Source organism: Equus asinus, chromosome 22 (genome assembly GCF_041296235.1).
Source record: "Equus asinus isolate D_3611 breed Donkey chromosome 22, EquAss-T2T_v2, whole genome shotgun sequence".
In the NCBI taxonomy this organism is placed as follows: domain Eukaryota; kingdom Metazoa; phylum Chordata; class Mammalia; order Perissodactyla; family Equidae; genus Equus; species Equus asinus.
The window spans coordinates 21,300,102-21,320,150 of NC_091811.1; the positions used below are offsets into that span (position 1 = coordinate 21,300,102).

Below are 20,049 nucleotides of genomic sequence, written 5' to 3' on the forward strand. Positions count from 1 at the left end.
TCAAAGGGTGCACAGTGGTCTATAACTTCTGACACCCTGGTTAGCCCAATGTGAGCTAGCCTCAGACCTTTGCTATCTAGATCATCCCCCTGCTTCATGTCCTATATCGAATATAAGTGCATTCCTTGCTCTTTTATCCCTTTCATCTTAGTAATTCAGTGCTATCACTTTCAACATGCTACATTTTAGAAACGAGAACAATAACATATTCTATCGTTGGCCATTTGGAACTCAGTTTCTTTCTCATTTCCTTCTTTAACAAGTTGTGCTTTAGATTAAACTTCATAAACTTCAACTTTCTGGATGAATATGCATATATTCTATTCCTTAAACTCAAACATATTTTCTCACTGGTCTGAAAAAGTAGCCAATTTCAGTTCTTTCACCAGTCTGCTCCTGACTACAAAAGAAGTTATTTGTCTCAGCTCCTCAGGTAGACAGCCTTACCTATCAAAGCATCTCAGACATGCAGGAGGAAGAAATGTACACCTCTCTCCAATGGGATAACCCAACATCAAACCCTTACCAGAAAAATCTGCCTTCCAAATGTTCAGGTAATGAGTTCTGGTTATTTAGTCCAAGACTTTGTAGTATATGTTTTCTTGTTCTATGACGAGCCCAAAGTGATCTTCCTAACGAGATAACCTATTTAAGTGTATGATGCTGTGCATGATATGCTAACATTAAAAAATGAAATGAAGTGGAAGACGAGTAAGTAAAGGTGGAAAGGAAACGGAAACGAGCAACAGACTTGACAAGTATGTGGTACTTTTTTCTCTCTCTCTCCTTCCTCCATCTTCAAATTCAGCAGCACGACATCTTCAAATGTCTCTCTGCTTCCAGAGAATGGGGCCCAGATAATCTCCCCATCCCAAGATCATTTACTTAATTACACCTTTCAAGTCTCTTTTGCCATATAAGTTAAGATTGACAGATTCCAGGAATTGGGACATGGTCATCTTGGGCAGGGGCGTTATTCAGTCTACCACACTATCCAAAGATAAATTTTACGTAGTTTTCTCTGATTAGCTTTAAGAATATAACAGATCATGCATTCTTCATTTTTCCTTATTGAATAATTGCAAAATTACGTGGGAAAAAATGTTTCTCATCCCAAACTGTGTGTTTAAAAGGAAATATCTTGGAAACAATCTTATTCAAGTGACACTGAAAAGAGACGAGGAGATGTGAAACAGCATTTTTGCTTTCAAAAATTAAAACGTGCTGCCTGGTTTGTTATAAACTCTGAAGGTTGGAAAATAATACATATAAGTAGTTAGTAAAGTTATGGCATCATATAAGGATTAAAGAAGTATAGTACTAAATCTGTTTGGCGTTTTTCCAAATTAAATGCTATCCCTGTTATAACTTGCATTTCAAAGAGTCTGAGTTCTCTTTTTCCTCTTACACACAGTTACACAAGGCCTCAACGATTCTCTAACAGGAATGCCTAATGCTAATTTCTTCTTTTACTCAGTCTAGTCTTATCCTAGCCCATCTCTTTCATCTACTTTCTCTAACTCGATTTCATTTCTTGTCCCTATTTCTTGTTTAGGAACACGGTGTCTTGTGATAGTGATTTCATGTATTTTCTGCATGGGCTTGTTAACAACATCCATTTTCTTGGGCATCAAGTGTAAGTACTAAAGGATATCTTCAAAATAATCTATATATATATATTATACACTACATATAGTTTTATATACAATTATGTATATGTATATCATTATAAACAAAACTTCATAATTTATAAATCGATAAATCAATTAGAAACAACTAAATGCATATAAGTGATATAAAATAATGGCTTCCGAGTTTAAGTTATGGGACATTTACTTGATATAACTCTTTAAGCACTTGGATGCTACCGATAGCTTTTAATGTTCAATTGCATGTTGTTTAACTCAGATCTAATGGCATAGGTCTCTTTGAGAAAAATAATGCAAGTAATTACTTATATTGTGATGCAGTTTGCGAATCACGTTAGCATGCCAATGCATGCAATCTGAAAGATTTCAATATATGCTCTTCCTTTTATAAATATGCATTTATTCTAAACTTGACATATGCAGATTTTTTTGATGAGTTTCTCACTTTATATTAGGTAAGGTACAATTTACTATATTTAGTGTAAACCCGAGAACTTCATCTGGGCCATACTTAACCACATTTATTTATTCCCTTTTGTCCAAATTTGAGACATTTTTCCATATCTTGCAAATGAAATTTTTATATAATATAATAAATACAGAGCTGCAGATTCCAACAAGTACTAAGAACTTTTATTATCACTCATGCTAACAATAAATAATTGTTACCTTATCTATCTCCTCAAATAAAATTACACAGCCTACAACAGATGTTAGAACTTCCAGAAAGCTTTATCTCATTCTATGCTCCTTCTGTGCTTTATCAAAAAAAGAAAAAAATTAAATCAAATGTAAGTCTATTTTTTAAAGGAAACATGTTTAAATATCTATTTATCAAACAGATACATTGGAAGCAGATTGCAGAGTTCAAAGACATCTAACAGATAAGTTGATTAACATCTAATAATACAGTTTTCTTTATAAAACCAAAAGACATTTAATGGAACATTGCCAAGCTCCATTCTAACTACTATACAAGAATCCATACTTAATTGACATTGCAAATATCAAAATATATGGTTCAAATATCACTTCTATATAGTAAATTTGAATGTTGTTTTATAAATATGAACTACTTGGGGTAAGAAAATAAAATAAACTTGAAATATAAAGAACACTTTCAATTAAAAATAAGATTAACTGAAGATGCAACACTTTTGAGCAATATTGTCAAGTGAATGGGATATAGAATTCACTTTTATATAAAAATAAATGTATAGTCTCCAATCATCAGTTATTATATTGCCAGACAGAATATAGTATGCACTAAGGATGCTTATGAAAGCATACTGTGCACTTTCCATGTCCTCATGGAAAAAAATCCACATCCTTGCTGTCCTTTGGATACTTAATTTTGTCTTCCTCTCTGTGTAGCTCATAAAATCTGTTTAGATAAACTATGATAATCATGTTCTTAACAAACTCTGGGTTATCTTAAACTGTACTAATTCATTTTGACCCAGAAATCTCACTTTTGGAAAATTTTCCAGTAGGTAAACCTGCACAGATAGCAATGGGGGGCAAAAAAGACTAAAAAAACTCAAATGCCTATCACTAAGGGACCATATGAATCAACAATGGTGGATCCACAATATGGAATACCATGAAGCAAGAATGAAAAGGAGGAGGTAGAAGAGGTGGAGGATGAGGAGGAGGAGGAAGAGAAGGAAGAGGAGGAGATGGGAGAAGAAGAAGGAAGAGGAGCCAAAGAAGAAGAGGGAGAGGAAGAAGATAACGAAGAAGAAGAAGACGACGACGAAGAAGGAGAAGAAGAAGAGGAAAGGAGAGGAGAGGGGAGGGGAGAAGGAAAGGAAGGAGAAGGAGGGAAACGGGAGAAGCAGGAGGGGAAGGAGGAGGGGGTGGAGAAGCAGCAGCATCTATGGAAGCTATTCTCTATGGAGTAATATGTAAATGTCTTCATGATATATTGTTAAGTGAAAAAAAAAGGAACATTCAAAATAATGTATATCCTATGCCATATATTTTTTTTCTTAAAGATTGGCACCTGGGCTAACAACTGTTGCCAATCTTCTTTTTTTTTTTTTTTCTGCTTTATCTCCCCAAACCCCGCCCTATCTGAGTTGCGCGTCCTTCTAGTTGTGGGATGTGGGATGCCGCCTGACGAGCGGTGCCGTGTCCGCGCCCAGGATCCAAACCCTGGGCCTCCACAGCGGAGCGCGCGAACTTAACCACTCGGCCACAGAGCAGGCCCCGCTATGCCACAATTTAATTAAGGATAACTTCAAGTTACACAAAGTAACATTGGAATGATACATAAGAAATAACTAAAATGGGGTCAGGATAAGTTAGATAGATGATGACAATGGTGAAACAAGATATTTCGGTGTTTACTTTCCATGGTCTTTTTAATGTTTTGATCCCGTGGATGTAATATGCATTGAAAACTTTTAACTCTGAAAACAAAAATTGTGTGAAGAAAATGGTACTTTAATGAGGATAAATAAAAGCTAACTAGAAAATAAAGTATTTAAGACTTTCAGTAATTTCTGGAAAATGCTTACAAATAAAAGTTTTTCTTTTCTTTGATTTTGTATTAGTAACTATAAATATCTATTTTTAAAACCTAAATGTTACTATACAAATGTAAAATACTTTTACCTTTAGGTTTTGTTCAAATATAGTGGCTTTTATTTATTTATTTTTTCCTACCAATGTTATCATTTGCCAAGGTTGTCTTATGCATTCTCAGCACTTAAGGCTTTTTTAAACTAAAACCAAGTTAGTTAAGCAGTTGTGTTAAACAAGAACTAGCTTGTGCCCTTCAAACTTTTCTAATTAATTGCTCGTCCCTGCTAGTTACAGATTATGTTGTAGCCACTAAGTTTTGAGTTATAAAAATCATGTTTAATTTTCAATAATTATTCTTAATCATGTTCCATTTTAACAAAGAATGTTAAATATTCTCTTCATGAAAATGTTCATTGTAAGATAAATGTCAATACAACTATTTAAATTATAAATGTAACATATATAACATATTATATATATAATTTAATATATGCATTAGAAACCAGGACATATTTTTGACAAAAAGTAGTAAATGAAACCTATATCCTTCCACTTAAAGTATCGTGATATATAAAAGTAATGAATGAGCTAATTTACAAATTATTCTTATATATTATTAAAAGTGCATTCATACATATCTGACAATAAAATAGGTAAAATTAGTCATGTTGCATTGATATAAAAGAATACAATGTAATTCAAAGAAGTCTTCTAGAACTATTGTTATTAACATGGAGCTATAATCATGCAATATTTTCCCACAAAAGAAGCCGATTAAAAAGTCGTTTAAAGAAAAATATAGTTTGGGCCTGCCCCAGTGGCCTATTGGTTAAGTTTGGCATGCTCCGCTTCATCAGCCTGTGTTCAGTTCCTGGGCACGGACCTACACCACTGGTCAATGGCCATGCTGTGGCTGTGGCTCACATACAAAAAAAAGAGGAAGATTGTCAATAGATGTTAGCTCAGGGCAAATCTTCCTCAGAAAATAGAAGATTGGTAATAGATGTTAGCTCAGGGTGAATCTTCCTCAGGAAAAAAAAGAAAGAAAAATACAGTTTAAGAAAAATTATATGTCAGATACATGTAGTTTTTACATGCATATATGGGAAAAGGTTATAATGGATATAAAATAAATATTAACAACTGTTATTTGAGTGATAGGCTTAAAGGTAAGTAGAGTAATTTCTTGCTTTCTCCTTATATTTTGTATTTTGTTTTTTCTGCCATATTAGTTATGCTAGATGACTTTCTATTTAAGTAACTCTATAGTGCAAAATATTTTCTAAGAAATCAGATTTTTTTCATTTGTTTTACTATTCTTTTTCATTTTCCTAATTTACCAATTAGGTATAACATATAACATCCTATAACAAATACTTTTATTTTGGGAAGCATTGAAAATATTTTGTCTTATGTTTCCCCAGGTAATTGTATTTTTAGTCTTCATCTGTCACCTGTTGCAAATTGATTACAACCCTAATACCAATAAAGGTGCAATATATTGCTTCCAATTTAGGGGAAAACTAAAGAGAAGCCTCATTTCACTTTCTCCAGTTTTATTACAGTTTTATGCAGTACAGGCTTTTCAGGTAGTAATAAACAAAGCAATAAGAACCTCAAAAATATTGTTAACTAGAAAAAGTTCATCAAAATTTAAAATTTTAGAATGATACTTCAGATTCCTAAAAGAAAGATTGTTATTTCTCACCATCTAAACATGCCAGATTATTATTAGGATAAAAGAACTAACATCGCTGTCCTACTCTCCACTCTGGTTAGTTCCAACCTTTGCCAAGAAGAAGAGAAATAATCAGAGCCACTGGCAGCCTGGGTTACCTGAACTATCCACAGATGGACAGGGCGTAAACATTTGTTTTCTCTAGTCCATGGTTCTTGATTTGTAGCATTTCCTTCTCGGTAGCAATGTTGATGACTAAGACAGATAGAATATGCAGATATGCAATTAAATATTTTATTACAAATGCTGATGACCAGTTAATGGAGAGATGAACAACATGCAGATACAAATTGTTTTTTCATAAACAAACTATACTCTTCTCCTGTATGACAATATCTTCTTTTGAGAGCATAGCCAAATTGTGTCCGAGTTTCCCTTTGAGGTAGAGCTAACTAGATTTTGTGTGGATCAATCTTAATAATATTCACTTCATTTGTATTTTTTGAATCCGGTTATTCCATTATTCTAAAATGGCAATCTGAAAGGAGTGGAGTTTGGCTAGTGTAGTTATTATAAACAATGCAGAGCTGATCAATTCTTGAACAGATTCTTTTTATGATCTCGGTTAATTGACTTTTAAAAACTGTGGTTTAAAAATGGAAATTACTTTACAGTTTTGCCTGTTTCTTCTTTTTTTCTATTTCTCTCTAAACGGTCTGATTTTCACTCTTTACGGTCTGGCTAGCATGTACAATTTTTTTCTCTTTAATTCAGTAATTGATTTCCTTGATGCTTTTCTCTCCTTCTATAAAACAATATGTTTACTTAATTCTTAATATATCATAAACTTATTTCAATCCAATTATATAACTCTCTATTAAACCACTTCTGCATGTAAATTCAGCTGGTGTAGCCTTTAACCCAGAACTAATAAATGTGGTCAGAAAGCTCACAGGATACAAGGTAAACATACAAAAATCAATGGTATTATTATATACTAGCAATGAATACATAGGCATTAAAACTAAAAATGCAATACCATTTAAAATCACTCAAAAAAACAAAATACTTAAGTTTAAGTCTAGGAAAACATGTACAAAACTTGGATCCTGAAAGTTATGAAACACTGATGAAAGGAATCAAACATCTAAATAAATGGAGACACGTGCCATGGTCGCGGACTGCAAGACTCAACATAGCAGATACACCAATTCTCCTCCAAGTAACATACAGGTTTAAGGCAAATCAGTAAGATTTATTGTAGATATAGACAAGATTATCTGAAAACTTCTATGGAAGGGCGAAAGAACTAGAATAGTTGAAACAGTTTTTAAAACAAAAATAAAGTGAGTAGCATCCATCTACCTGATTTCAAAACTTATAGCTGAACCCACGTACATCAATAAAGTACAATAAAGAACCTAGAAATAGACCCAGCCAAATATGCCCAACAGATTTTTGATATGGGTGCAAAACAAATTCAATGGAGGAAGATAACCTTTTCAACAGTTAGTGCTGAGAAATTGGACATCCATAAGCAAAAGGAAAAAAAGAACCTCGACCTAAATCTCATGCTTTATACATAAATTAACTCAAAATGGATCATAGACTTAAATATAAATCTTAAAACTATACAACTTTTAGAAAGTACAGTAGAAAATCTTCAGGATCTAAGATTAGGCAAAGAATTTTCAAACTTGACACCAAAAGCGTGATTAATAAAAGAAAAAATTGATAAAATGGATGGATATCCATCCATTTTTTCTCTGCCAAAGATGCTGTTAAGAAGATTCAAAAGAATGATTAATAAAATAAAAAATTGATAAATTGGATGGACCTCATCAAACTTAAAAAATATTTGCTCCGCAAAAGATGCTGTTAAGAAGATTTTAAAAAGTTATAAGCTGGCAGCAAATATTTGCAAACTACATATCAACAAAGGACTAAAATATAAATTATTTCTTACAACTGCATGGGAACCTACAATTACCTCAAAATAAAATTTTAATTAAATAATAACAGGAAGATCTTGTGTGATGGATACATTCACCATGTGGTGACAATCTGCATGAATATAAATATGAAAATATATGAAATTTTACTTGTTAAATATGTGCAGTTGTATGTAAATTATACCTCAATAAAGCTTTGACAAATTACACAATGGTTATGATCTGCTTTATCATCCAAAAACGCAATTTAATATGTTCACTCAGCTGAAGAGTAAATTAACTAGAAGACTAAGCAGAAGTAATATATACAAGGAAGAAAGGAGTGTGAAAAGACAGCAAAGTGTAGAAAAGAAGATGAGAGACATAGAGACATGAGAAAGATTAACATATGTGTAATAGTGGACCCAAAAGTAGAAGACAGAGAGAGTTGGACAAAAGCAAGATTATTATAAGACTTATTGCTTAAGTATTTTCCCAAGTTAATTAAAAATATTAAGCCACAGTTTCAAGAAATTCTATAAAAACCAAACAAGTTAAAGAAAATTAATATCCGTTAAGAAAAATATTTAACAAAATAGGAATAGGTGGATACTTCATAATATGATTTTTAAAAAGAACTGGCTTAATACGCTAGCAAGAATTGTATGAAAAGAACAACAAAAAAATAATACAAAAGTTATGTGAAAATGGGAGAAATGCTGGCCCTTACAGATATTAAAATAAATTATAAACCTGAAATAATTAAGGCTATTTGGCGCTGACATATTAATAGATAAATAGGTGCATTGAATACAATCAGAACAATAGAAATATACTTAAATAGTTTATGGGAAATTTACAGTAAACTAAAGACGGCAACTGAAAGAACACAGGGAGGGGAGGTTCAAGAAATGATCTGAAACAACAATGTAGCCTTCTGGAAGGAAAATGTTGAAGTCATACCTTATCATTTCCAACAAGATAAGTTCCAGCAATATCAAAATGTAAAAGTGAAATATATTTATAAAAGTATAATCAAGGGTGTCATAAATGACTCAGAAAACATCTGATCTACGTGGGGTAAACTACCAGAAGCAAAGTCAAAAGACAAACTGGGAAAATGTAACTGGAACTCATATTATACAAAAAGCTAACTTTACCAAAATATAAATGTCCTAACAGAATCAGTTAAACAGGATTGGTTTCTAAAGAAGACTCGCAGGACCGAAAATGACAGTGTTCACAAATCTACACTCATTAAAGCAAAAATATGTACTATAACAAGAAGTCTGGGGAGGCCAAGTGCAGGCAGGGACCTTTTCTTCTCCCTATAAGTGTCCTTTGTTCTCTCTTGAATCAAGAACCACTAGGTGTACACAGAATACCTTGGTACCAGGGAGCCCAAAATGGAGTCTCACTTGGGAATCTTATACTTTGCTGACCACACGGGCAAATTCCTGCGTGGTAACCAGCCTCAACAGCAGAGACTTCTCAGGTTCTCCTTGCAACAGGGGCAAATCATCAATAAACAATGCTGATGAGCTAGTATAATCTGCCAAAAAATCCTTAGACCGATGATTACAAAGCTACAATATTAATCAGTATGTCTCATGCCTTGTACAGAGGCCAGTGCCATGCAGGAAATTTAGAAACACTGCTTAGGCTGATTCCTGGCCTGCTGGAATTCACTCTCATAGCACACTAAAAACTTCACATAAAACAATAAGGAAAAGATAGAAACCTAACAAAAAAATATTACAAATGATATAATTGCACACTTCATAGAAAAGGAAATATAACTGAATTTTCTTTAAATGTACGTGAAAAGAGTTTCAACACCAAGCATAAAAAGAGAAATGCAAATTCAAATGATACTGAGATATCATTTGCAACAGCATATATGGAGGGTAATTTGGAAATATCTACTATAATTTAAATGCACATAAACTTTGACCTAGCAACTCATCTTAAAAACATACTTGCACATATGTGAAATTATATATGACTAAGGTTTCTTATTACAATATTTATTTCTGTTACACCAAAAGATTACAGATATTCTAAAAATCAATAGAGAACGAGTAAAATAAATCATGATACATCCTTAGAATGGAATCTTATACTGTTACAATGAAAGAAGGAGAAAGCTTTACATGTGCTGATATGGAACTATGTCCAAAATATACTTTAAGTGATAAAATAAAAGGTGCAAAACCATGTAAACAGGGAGTTACTGTTTGTGTAATGGAAAGAGAGCACATTTTATATTCATCGGCTTGTAAAATTCAAAGTATTTCTGGAAGAATAAAAAAGAAATTGGTAAAAATGATTGCTTTGGGGGAGTGGAAATGGGAGACAAGGGTGCCAAAGAGAATTTTTGTTGTGTATCCTTTGTAGTTGTTGATTCTTGAACAGTGTAAATTTTAAACAAAAACTTAAAATAATGCAAATTAAAGTCACAAAAGTGATCAGTAATTAGTAGTTGTCTTTAGTCTGTGTTGAAGGATCACTTTCTTATAATTTGTCAGTATTTTATTAGGAATGATTGTTACTGTTTGAAGTGTTCCAGGTGTCTGCTATTGCAGTGAAGCAGCAAGAAAAACTCATCCAACAGGAGAGAACACTGTTGAACTTCACACAGTGTAATAGAAACCATGACTTCCAGATGAAATGCTGTCAAATCCTCATGAAAAACTCATTAAATTCAGGTAATTGACATAAAATCAGTTTCCACTGTTCAGATGCAAGTCTAGGTGCCAACTCCTCAGAAGAAACAGTGACACATATTTTATCCTTTGCAAAATTGTAGTTAGGATTTTATAATAGAAAACGTAATTTTGATCCACTCTCTAGATCAATCTTATTTATATATTTCTACAGTATGTGGAAAATACTGAGGTTCCAAGAAATGCAGATAAAGAAGCTATACAGTCAAATTTCAAAGTTAAATGTGTGAGATTAGTAGATCAGTTTTAAAAACCAAGCAATTCTATGTTTTATCCCATCACTCAAATTTATAAGTGTATCTTTATTTATAGCTCCAAATTCCTCAATATATTTAATTTGGATTTTTTTTAGATTCAAATTTATATAACTCTTTGAGCAGATAAGTCATTTTGAAACTTAGAGTACTTGTCATAAAATTACAGCAATGCAGGGTTCAGTTTTCCAAAAAATTCTCCAAAGTTATTTCAGTTTTACCTTTTACAACTATCACAAGCATTTTAAATATAAAACAGTCTAATTCTCCCTGTTGTATAGTTTGTCAAATATTCTATGGTTACTTAATTAGCATTTAATTATACATACAACGCAGAGAATTAACTTTCCTTCAGTGGATACCATTGAAGTAATTGCCAATGAGAGAGGTCAAAAACCTATCATAGCTCCTTCTGATTGAAATTTAGTCAAGTAAATGTTTAAGGAATCACTGTGTGAGCCAGCCCTGATAGCCTAGCAGTTACAGTTCTGCGCACTCCCCTTCAGTGGCCTGGGTTCAGTTCCTAGGCACGGAACCACACCACTTGTCTGTCAGTAGCCGTGCTCTGGTGGTAGCTCACATAGAAAAACTAGAGGAATTTGCAACTATACACAACTATGTACTGGGGCTTTGGGGCAGAGGGGGCAAGGGAGAAAATTGGTAACAGATGTTAGTGTAGGGCGAATCTTCCCCTGCAAACAAAAATGAATCACCCTGTACCCAGCAATATTTTTAAAGATAAAAGGCTATTGCAAGCATGGGTTAGGCCCACCTCTGAGCTTTCAACCTTGAGTCAGTGATAATATTCATTTTGGAGGCCTACAAATCCAACATATTCTCCAGCCCTTCAACTGTCAGTGTCAGCCCTATTTATACTATTAAACTTTAACAATATTCAGGATATTGATTAGCATGGATTCCAAACAAAGGATATTGAAGAGCTTTAAATAACTCAACATCTGGGCCATGGGAACTGATAATAAACTACTTGCAACCCTAAATAGAGGTCCTCTTTCTAGAAACTATGGTTTTGGAAGTTTCAGTGTTTTTCCCCTCTATAAAACTGTGCCAGAAAGCCTTGGTCAAATTTTTATTCTTTTGTTCCCTTTTTATGCATTTACACATCCTTCCTTTGTGAATAAATTCTTTCTAAAGACAGGTTCCATAAAACTGGTTAAAACATTACAGCTTACTTTTTAGTTATATCAAAGTCCTAAAATAAACATGGTGGTCGCTTAAGTTTTTCACCAGTTTTCCACACCCACATATTTTTAAGTCACTCCTTAAAACGCATTGTTTCTTCTCTCCATTACATAGGAAACATTTTCATGTTTAACTCTCAGAGTTTAAACATCAACTTGAGGCTTATTACTCAACTTGCCCAGTGGTCTAGTACATTTCCAGCTAAACCGATTCAAGTAAGATTAATGAACATGAAACAATAAGCCAATGAATGAAGACTATGAATGATGTAAACTGAAAAAAAGGAAAGATTTATAAAAATAGACTAATCTGATTATTATAGAAGAGGAAAAATTGGGGAAAAGATAGTCCCAAATTCTTTTTATCTTAAACTAATTCTTAGAGATCTATTGCAGTTGGAAATAATTACGTAAATCTTATTGTATTCAGCCTCAGAGAAGCGGAAATTGGTAACCACTGTATCGCATGAACTATTCACTTAGAGTGTTCACCTTCACTGGGGGTGATGTAAGGGGTTCTTTTGAGGACATGTGCTACTAATATTTTTACAATAACTTTAATAAGGTAAAATGTTTATATTTAAAGCCCATCACTGCAGCCCTTGTCCAGACAACTGGATTCAGAATGGAGAAAGTTGTTACTATGTCTTTGAAAATCACAAAACTTGGCATACCAGTAAACAGGTTTGTTTGAAGGAGGGCTCTAATCTTCTACAAATAGACAACAAAGAAGAAATGGTAAGCACTATTTTATGGTTTCATATCATCCTGAAAATGCCATGTTACCCATTAAAAGAAAGGATTGATTCTCATAAAACAGAATTCCTAATATTCTATAACAGTAATATATTTGTTGAAATAAATGTTTAAAAGAGGCAAAGCAGAAATTAGCATGGTTTGTTTTCCTTTTAATTGGAGAAACCAGCAAACAAAAAAACAGAAAGCTTATCCAGAAATCGAGAATATGTCTTTTATTGTTAATCAAAAAGAGGAGGGGGTAAGGGAAATACCATTTTGTGATGAGCTAATCTACTCCAGCATGTACATTCATTATAATTGTATACATGCTTTAAATTTATTATTTTCAATGCTATAGGGAAGTATAACCTATAACAATTTTGTGATTATGAAGAAGCAGCCGAAGTATAAAAAGTGAGGTGATATCATAAAATGGAGAGGTCTATAAAAATAAGCATTTGCTAAATGAAATGTTTAACTGACATTACACCTAGTTTACTAACATCTTAACAAGCGAACAGTAAGATGTTTCCCTGAAATCATTCTACCCATAAATATGTGTGAAACCGAATGCATGGTTATATATTTCTGACCTTATTAAAAATGTATGTCTGCTATATTCAATAGTCAGTCCAAGTTCTCTTTTACAAGAATAATGGGAGAACAATTTGTTAAGGAAATGCAGTAAACCAAGGCAATCTGAAGTAACTTATTACAATTACAGATTTACACTCTTTTTCCTGTGCAAACTTGGTGATGAATTTTAGTAATGCTTCTTCTAACAAAATATGTTGCAGTTAAGCTGTTTCTGGAATCTTCTAAACTATTTCTCATATTGAAGTATACTGGGAAAAAATGAACTATGTGGTCTCTGATGTCCAGAATATTTCACCTGTCCTGATAATGAGGGCCCAGTATAATAGTCGCCTTTTTTTGACATATACTATCTACCAAACTCTGTTGAAACTCTGTGAATCTGTTAAAACTATTTTAATACCAGATGTCTATTTTTCCTCTAGTCCTTAACACCACATTGATCATATGGCAATAGGAAAAAAGTCTATAAAATGTATCCCTTCTTTTAAATACCCTCTCTCTCTCTCTTTCTCCAGCTGTCAAGTCCCCATTAATTTCTGTCTAAGCAAAACACTACAGTTCATATTTCACGATAGTTTGTTGTTGGGGTTTTTTCCCCTCAGTTCACCCTTCAGGTCTTGTTTCTTATAGGACTTTATCACAGGCAGCCTGAAGAGGATCAAAAGCAGCTATGATTACTGGGTGGGACTGTCTCAGGACGGACTCAGCGGACCTTGGCTTTGGCAAGATGGTTCTTCTCTTTCCCCAGACCTGTAAGTGTCTGAGGAAAATGTTGTAAGGAAAATTAGAAACATGATAGAATTCAAAAGTTCATTTTACTTTATGCCTTAGGTTTCCTCCAGGAGACATAACTAGCATGCTAATTTCACAGGCTTCTGACTGGAATTAAAGCTGAGGCAATTTAAGAGTAGCTTCATGGCTTCTAAATAAATCTTCCTCCTCAGTCTTGTAGCCATTACTTTCTAACACATTCACATCAAAATTTGAGAGTCTGAATGAACAGTTTATGTAATTATCAAGTACATTTCCTTTGTATCACTTAATGGCTAGAGAGTGCTAAGAGAAAGAGATTATAGGGGGCCGGCCCTGTGGCTGAGTGGTTAAGTTCACACTCTCTGCTTCAGTGGCCCAGGATTTCACTGGTTCAGATCCTGGGTGCAGACATGGCACCACTCATCAGGCTATGCTGAGGCAGTGTCCCACATAGCATAACCAGAGGCACTCACAACTAGAGTATACAAATATGTACTGGGGGGCTTTGGGGAGAAGAATAAAGAAAAAAAATTGGCAACAGTCGTCAGCTCAGATGCCAATCTTTAAAAAAACAAAAAAAGAAAGACATTTTAGTAATTATTAAGCAATTTCCATATTAAGCTTTCAGACAAAACTGGAGAGATTGGTGAACAGAATAGGGTCCCTTAGTATTTTGAGAATTGAGTCAGGAAAGAAGTTCTAAATTGGAGCCTATCTTTGTGTATCCATGTTTGTTTGTTTGCTAATGTACACTTTGTTGAATTACATTAACATATTTTATTGAGAGAAAACAGCTCTCTTATTGAAGAATGAGGACATAATTACACAGGAAGGTGCCATACTGAAACAAAATAAAATGAAAAGCTGTACACCTCTCATTAGTTACCCACAGAACATCACCGTAAGCCCCACATCTAACTTTGGATACACTGACTTGCCTCTCCAGGTGCCCAGTACAGAGACTGCAATCACCTAACCTGCTCTGTGGATACCTCAAAAACAAGATCCTTTTTTCAGCTAACTGCAGCAGTTGGAAACATTTTATCTGTGAGAAGTATGCATTAAGATCTTGCATCTGAAAGAAATTGTGCTTTAAGTGATCTCTCTATTACAATAGTATTTGTAACAGGCCCTTGGAAAACCTGCTACAAAAAGCCAAAGAGCAAGTGCAGAAGTAAACCAATGCGTGGGCTACGAAGCTAGCTACCTGGGACACACAGCTTATTTTGTCACCTACAGTTCGTAATATTCTTTAATACTTTCCAGATACTTCTTTGACATTGTTCAAATTACCAAGAATACAATTGATTTAGAGCTATAGAGAACAAAACTCTGAAGAATTGAAAATAAACTGAAGAAAAATAATTTTCATTTGTCACTTTTTTCTTTTTATTCCTTTTTTTCATCTAGAGTGGCTATAACTCCACACAGAAAACTCTAAGTCACTGGTGAGATGACATAGTTCTAGTTGACTGATACTTTTTTAATAAATAAATAAATGTGGCCTTTTAAACCTCACTGTCTGCCAGATCTTTCTAAGCATCTTTTAAGCTTCCAGGTATTGTGCTATTGGACTGGTAGGAAGAGAAGACAAAGATATGGATTATCAAATTGGAAGGGAGACAGGCTTCTCTCTGCTGCCAGTAAGACTATACCCTTTTTAGGAGTGCAGAATTCTACTTTACTGGTGTTACTGAAACCAAAGTGTGTTCCCATTTGGTGAGTTAAATCAGACTCCCCATCAGAAGTAGTCATCTCACAAAGTAAAGTGTATTTACAGCAAATAGGAGATCATGTGAAATCATTTCCAAAGTCATGGCATCCCCAAACAAAGGGAAGCAGTGACATTTATTTTGGATGGGGAATGAATATTCAAAAGGGAGAGTTTGGTATTCACTTGCACAGGCTTAGTTGGAAAACATGCTTCCACATACACTGCAGGTTACCTTAAGGTAGTAAGGCCTAAGTTCCTCCTGTAGAGATCTTAGCATTAAAAATAAGGCAAACGTCATAGGTGTAGTTCTTGCGGTGAGGTTTGGTCTGGTTCAGGGTGGGTGGTGATTACATCTCCTTAACTGAACAGAAGGCAAAAAAACAATTGGGAAAAACAGTTAAATGATTCCAAATCCAGCCTTGAGTTCCTTGGGGTGGTTAGTCGGTGACACCAGCCCTTCACATAAGAGGAGGGAATATCCGGCTGCCAATGTCAATGTTTCTGCAGCAAAGGACAGTTGTAAACTTCTTTATTCCCTCTCACTGACTGTCTTCACCACTCACACATCAAAGGACTCATGGACTGGAATCTCCAGACTAGCACTCCAGCACTTTCAATTGTATCTCTCCGTGCCTTAATTTCCTAACTGTAAAATAATCCTAGAGCTTACTTCAAAATATTGTTTGAAATTAGTATATATAAGTTGCTGAGAAGAGTACCTTGCCAAAGTTGAACACTGTATCTGTGCTTGCTATTGTTACCTTGAGTAAATCACCAACCATCGCTAGTCATCAACATTATTCAGGTCTTCTAGGTAAAAATGACTCCTTTTCTTGCTCATATTATACGAACGTTGAGAAGATAAAGTTTATACGTAAAATGTCGACAACTGTCTGGAGAGAATATCTGTTTTAAAGTTAATAAATCTCTTCCAATAAATCTATTGACCAGCTCTGTTCCAGGTCTGCAGGCCCCTTGAAACATGGACTAATTTGTTCCCAAGAGACAATGGATATGAAAGTATCTTGTGATCCATAGGAAGGAAAAATTCACTCATTATTATGATATTACTTTTCTACCACTTACTATCCCTAGAACCACACCTTACCATACAGCAGATGCTCATCAGATATGTGCTAAATTCAATACAATTTTATTTAATCTTTCATTTCTCAAAGGAGTAGCTGCGATACATTAGATTCTCATATTTCTCTCCTTATGACAAAGACACCACTTAAATAAATAAAGTAAAATAAAACCTAATTCACCGAGGCAGTGGAAATCATTTAAATAAACCTAGAGTCTACTGTAAAAAAGATGACGTCTCACAGATAAGTTCCTTTAAGGATGAGAAGAGCGTGTTTTTTGGGTGTTTTTCTTTGTTTACCCTTGACCCAGAGTTTAGATGGTGGGAATTTCAAGAAAAGGGATTTTCTCTAGTTTTCTGCTAAGCCTAGAAAAGGAGAATAGCAAAGAAAGCACAATATAAGTTGTCTCCTGTGTTTGGTTTTCACAGCTGGCAGCTGGCAGCTAAGGATAATAACCTGGCATAAAGGAGAAACAATAGCAATTTTTATTATTAAAGACTGTTTGTCTTCAAGATTCTTCTAAGTATTGTCATGGAGCTATGTTTAGAGAAAGAATAGGAAGCACTTAATAACTCTTTTTAGAAAAAGTACAATGAAGCAAAAGGCAAACATCCTTTGGCTGATGTCATCCCGCCAGTACGTGATGCAGTATTTACAAGACAGAATTTTATCTCCCGTGCAGCTGGCATAAGCTCCGACAAATTTTTTCAGTGGAAATATTGCTTTCTATACAGATGTTATAGATGAAAGATTTTTCCCTGCAGGTTGCTTCTGGCCCAGAATCTCAAGGCCTTTTTCAAGGCAGCAGTAAGAGATTGGGTCTCAGCGCTGAGATAACCAGTTTAAATTCTTGTCCCACCAATAACGGATAGGGTGTCTTTGATCCATCTCCTGGAGTTCCGAGTCAGCTTTAGAAAATGGAAAGAAAAGGAAACATAAAACTCTGTCCTAGACATGTAAACAGGCTTTGTTATAAGGTATGGTCAAAGTACATCAAATGTGTAAAAGGAAAAACGTTAGAATAGTAATATTGACAGAATAATAATAAGTATTATTAGATTCTAAAAATCTATTCATACAATGAAGCTTGTAAAAAAGTTTTGTATGCTTTATATCAGATTATGCTGCTTTTTGTATTCTTCAAAAACAACAAGAATCCCTTTACAAAGTATTTGACTCCTCAAAATTAAGGCCAACCCTGAGGCAACCTACTAGACTCTTCTACTTAATCTGCTTATATCCCCAAAGTAAAAGGTCCCATTACACTTCTCACACTTCCTGCTGTTACAGGGCTCCTGATCTGTTTCCTGTTGATAAGTTTTAATAGCTGGTTCGATATCCTCAGGAAAAGAAATAGCTCATTGTGTGCCGGGAGGAGCTTGGATCGACCAGGAAAGGCTATGTTCCTCGTTGAACTTTTATTGCAGTTTCTTCAGAATGAGAAAAGTCTTCTCATGCTGAGAAACCCCGTCATGGAGTTGTGCCCTCTGATTCTCAATGGAAAATTGTTCTCAGCAAATCATATTTTCAAGTTCATATTATGATTGTTTCATATTCTTAAAATTAAAAAAAATGTTTGCGGAGAGAATGTTGTGCCGTACTCCTTTTCTGTCTTCTGGGTATTGTGATCAGCGGGTTTTGTTACACAGATACGGGGATAGAGGGCAAAGATGGAGGGGAATAAGTTCAAGAACAGCAAAAATATCAAATAAATGCAATTTTTTCCTCCTCACCATCAAAAGTGGCACTTTCCCTTAGGCTGCAGATTTGGAGAGACAATACTGTTCAACACCCACTCTCCAGGCAGCTAGACTCTTCAAAGTAACGGCATTTTAAAGAGACACTTGGCATCCACCCCTGAACCAGACTGCAGCGACATAGGATGTCAACGGTCAAAACTTGATGTTTGCCATGTCCCTATTTTATAACTTAGTCCACAAAGTCATTTGATTTTCTCACATTAACCATATTTTCCTTCTGCAGCAGCAAAGCTTAAATAACATTTAATTGTTTAACTAAAGGCCTAATCCACGTTTCTTGTTACATGCTTATTGCATTAACTGTGTTAATGAAATATCTGCACTCATCATAGGAAATATTTGGCAATATCCACAGATCCCCAGTAGAGATGCCTCTCTACAATATGTACATGACTACAGGTCTCCGAAGAAGGTTGTTTATGCTTATTTGTGCTCCCCAATTTTTAAAAATGAATCACTAAATCTCTTCTCCCCTTTTTTATATATTTTAATATCTCTTACGTTTTATATTGCAATTAGGATTATGAGACTAACTTTGCATTTACCTCACTTCAGCTAACAGTAACACCATGAGGGAATTATAAATATTTCCACTTTATACTTAATGAAATAAGCTTTGTGAAGTAAAATGATTTTCCCAATAATAAATCAGAATAAAGAGCATAAAACTTGCATTTTATGACCACAAATGCAGTTATCTTTGCACAACACAATCAATCAGCACAGAATTTCATCAGCCCTGAAGACATTTCCTAGCTAATCATCAGAAAATTGAATAAAAAATTCTTAAGGAAGAATCTGCAAAGAGTGATTAAGTGACACCATCTTATGAAAATGAACACAAAAGCATCCTCTTTATCACGTTTGTGAACTTAATGTCAGTAATAGATGTTTCCTGGAAAGAAAAATGAAAACCCCAGTTACTCTTATTGAAAAATAAAGATTTCTAATAGATTAGACTTTCTACTGTTAAACTCCTAATATTGATTTATCTATAAACCAACAAGGTCAGTAGTTGTGATGGTGTTATTTGCATTCACCCTTGATATGCTTGTGCATATTGTCATCCTGAGAAAGGGGCTCCGAGGCAAGAAGCCAGCTATGGATACAGATGCTACAGTCTCTCACTTTCAATGACCTGATTGGACAATTTACCCTGTTGCAATTCGATTTACTCATCTTTAGCCATGTGTTGAGGACATAAACTTGCCTTAAAGAATTTCATTTTAGGAAACTGTTAAAACACCTCTTGAAGACAGTGTGCATCTCAAAGATGTCTTATTTCCCCGAAATAACCAAATAGTCAGTATTCTTGTAGAGTCCGTACAAATTCTCAGCAAGGCACAATCAAAACACTTATTGCCCTCATATTTTGAAGAGCATCTCCATGTTGACTTTTTCCCCAAATCACAAATCCATTCTAAAATCAC

At 34.3% G+C, this 20,049-nt stretch overlaps 1 protein-coding gene across 1 annotated transcript; it reads left to right on the forward strand.

Annotated features, from left to right (window-relative positions):
- The first annotated feature begins 354 nt into the window (after nt 1–354).
- Nucleotides 355–15,422, forward strand: CLEC9A (C-type lectin domain containing 9A). The gene is made up of 6 exons (XM_014850931.3): nt 355–554; nt 1,556–1,636; nt 10,349–10,495; nt 12,556–12,707; nt 13,935–14,056; nt 15,004–15,422. The coding sequence occupies exons 1-6, from the start codon at nt 467–469 to the stop codon at nt 15,134–15,136; spliced, it is 723 nt and encodes a 240-aa protein (XP_014706417.2). The 5' UTR covers nt 355–466; the 3' UTR covers nt 15,137–15,422.
- Nucleotides 15,423–20,049: the final 4,627 nt, after the last annotated feature.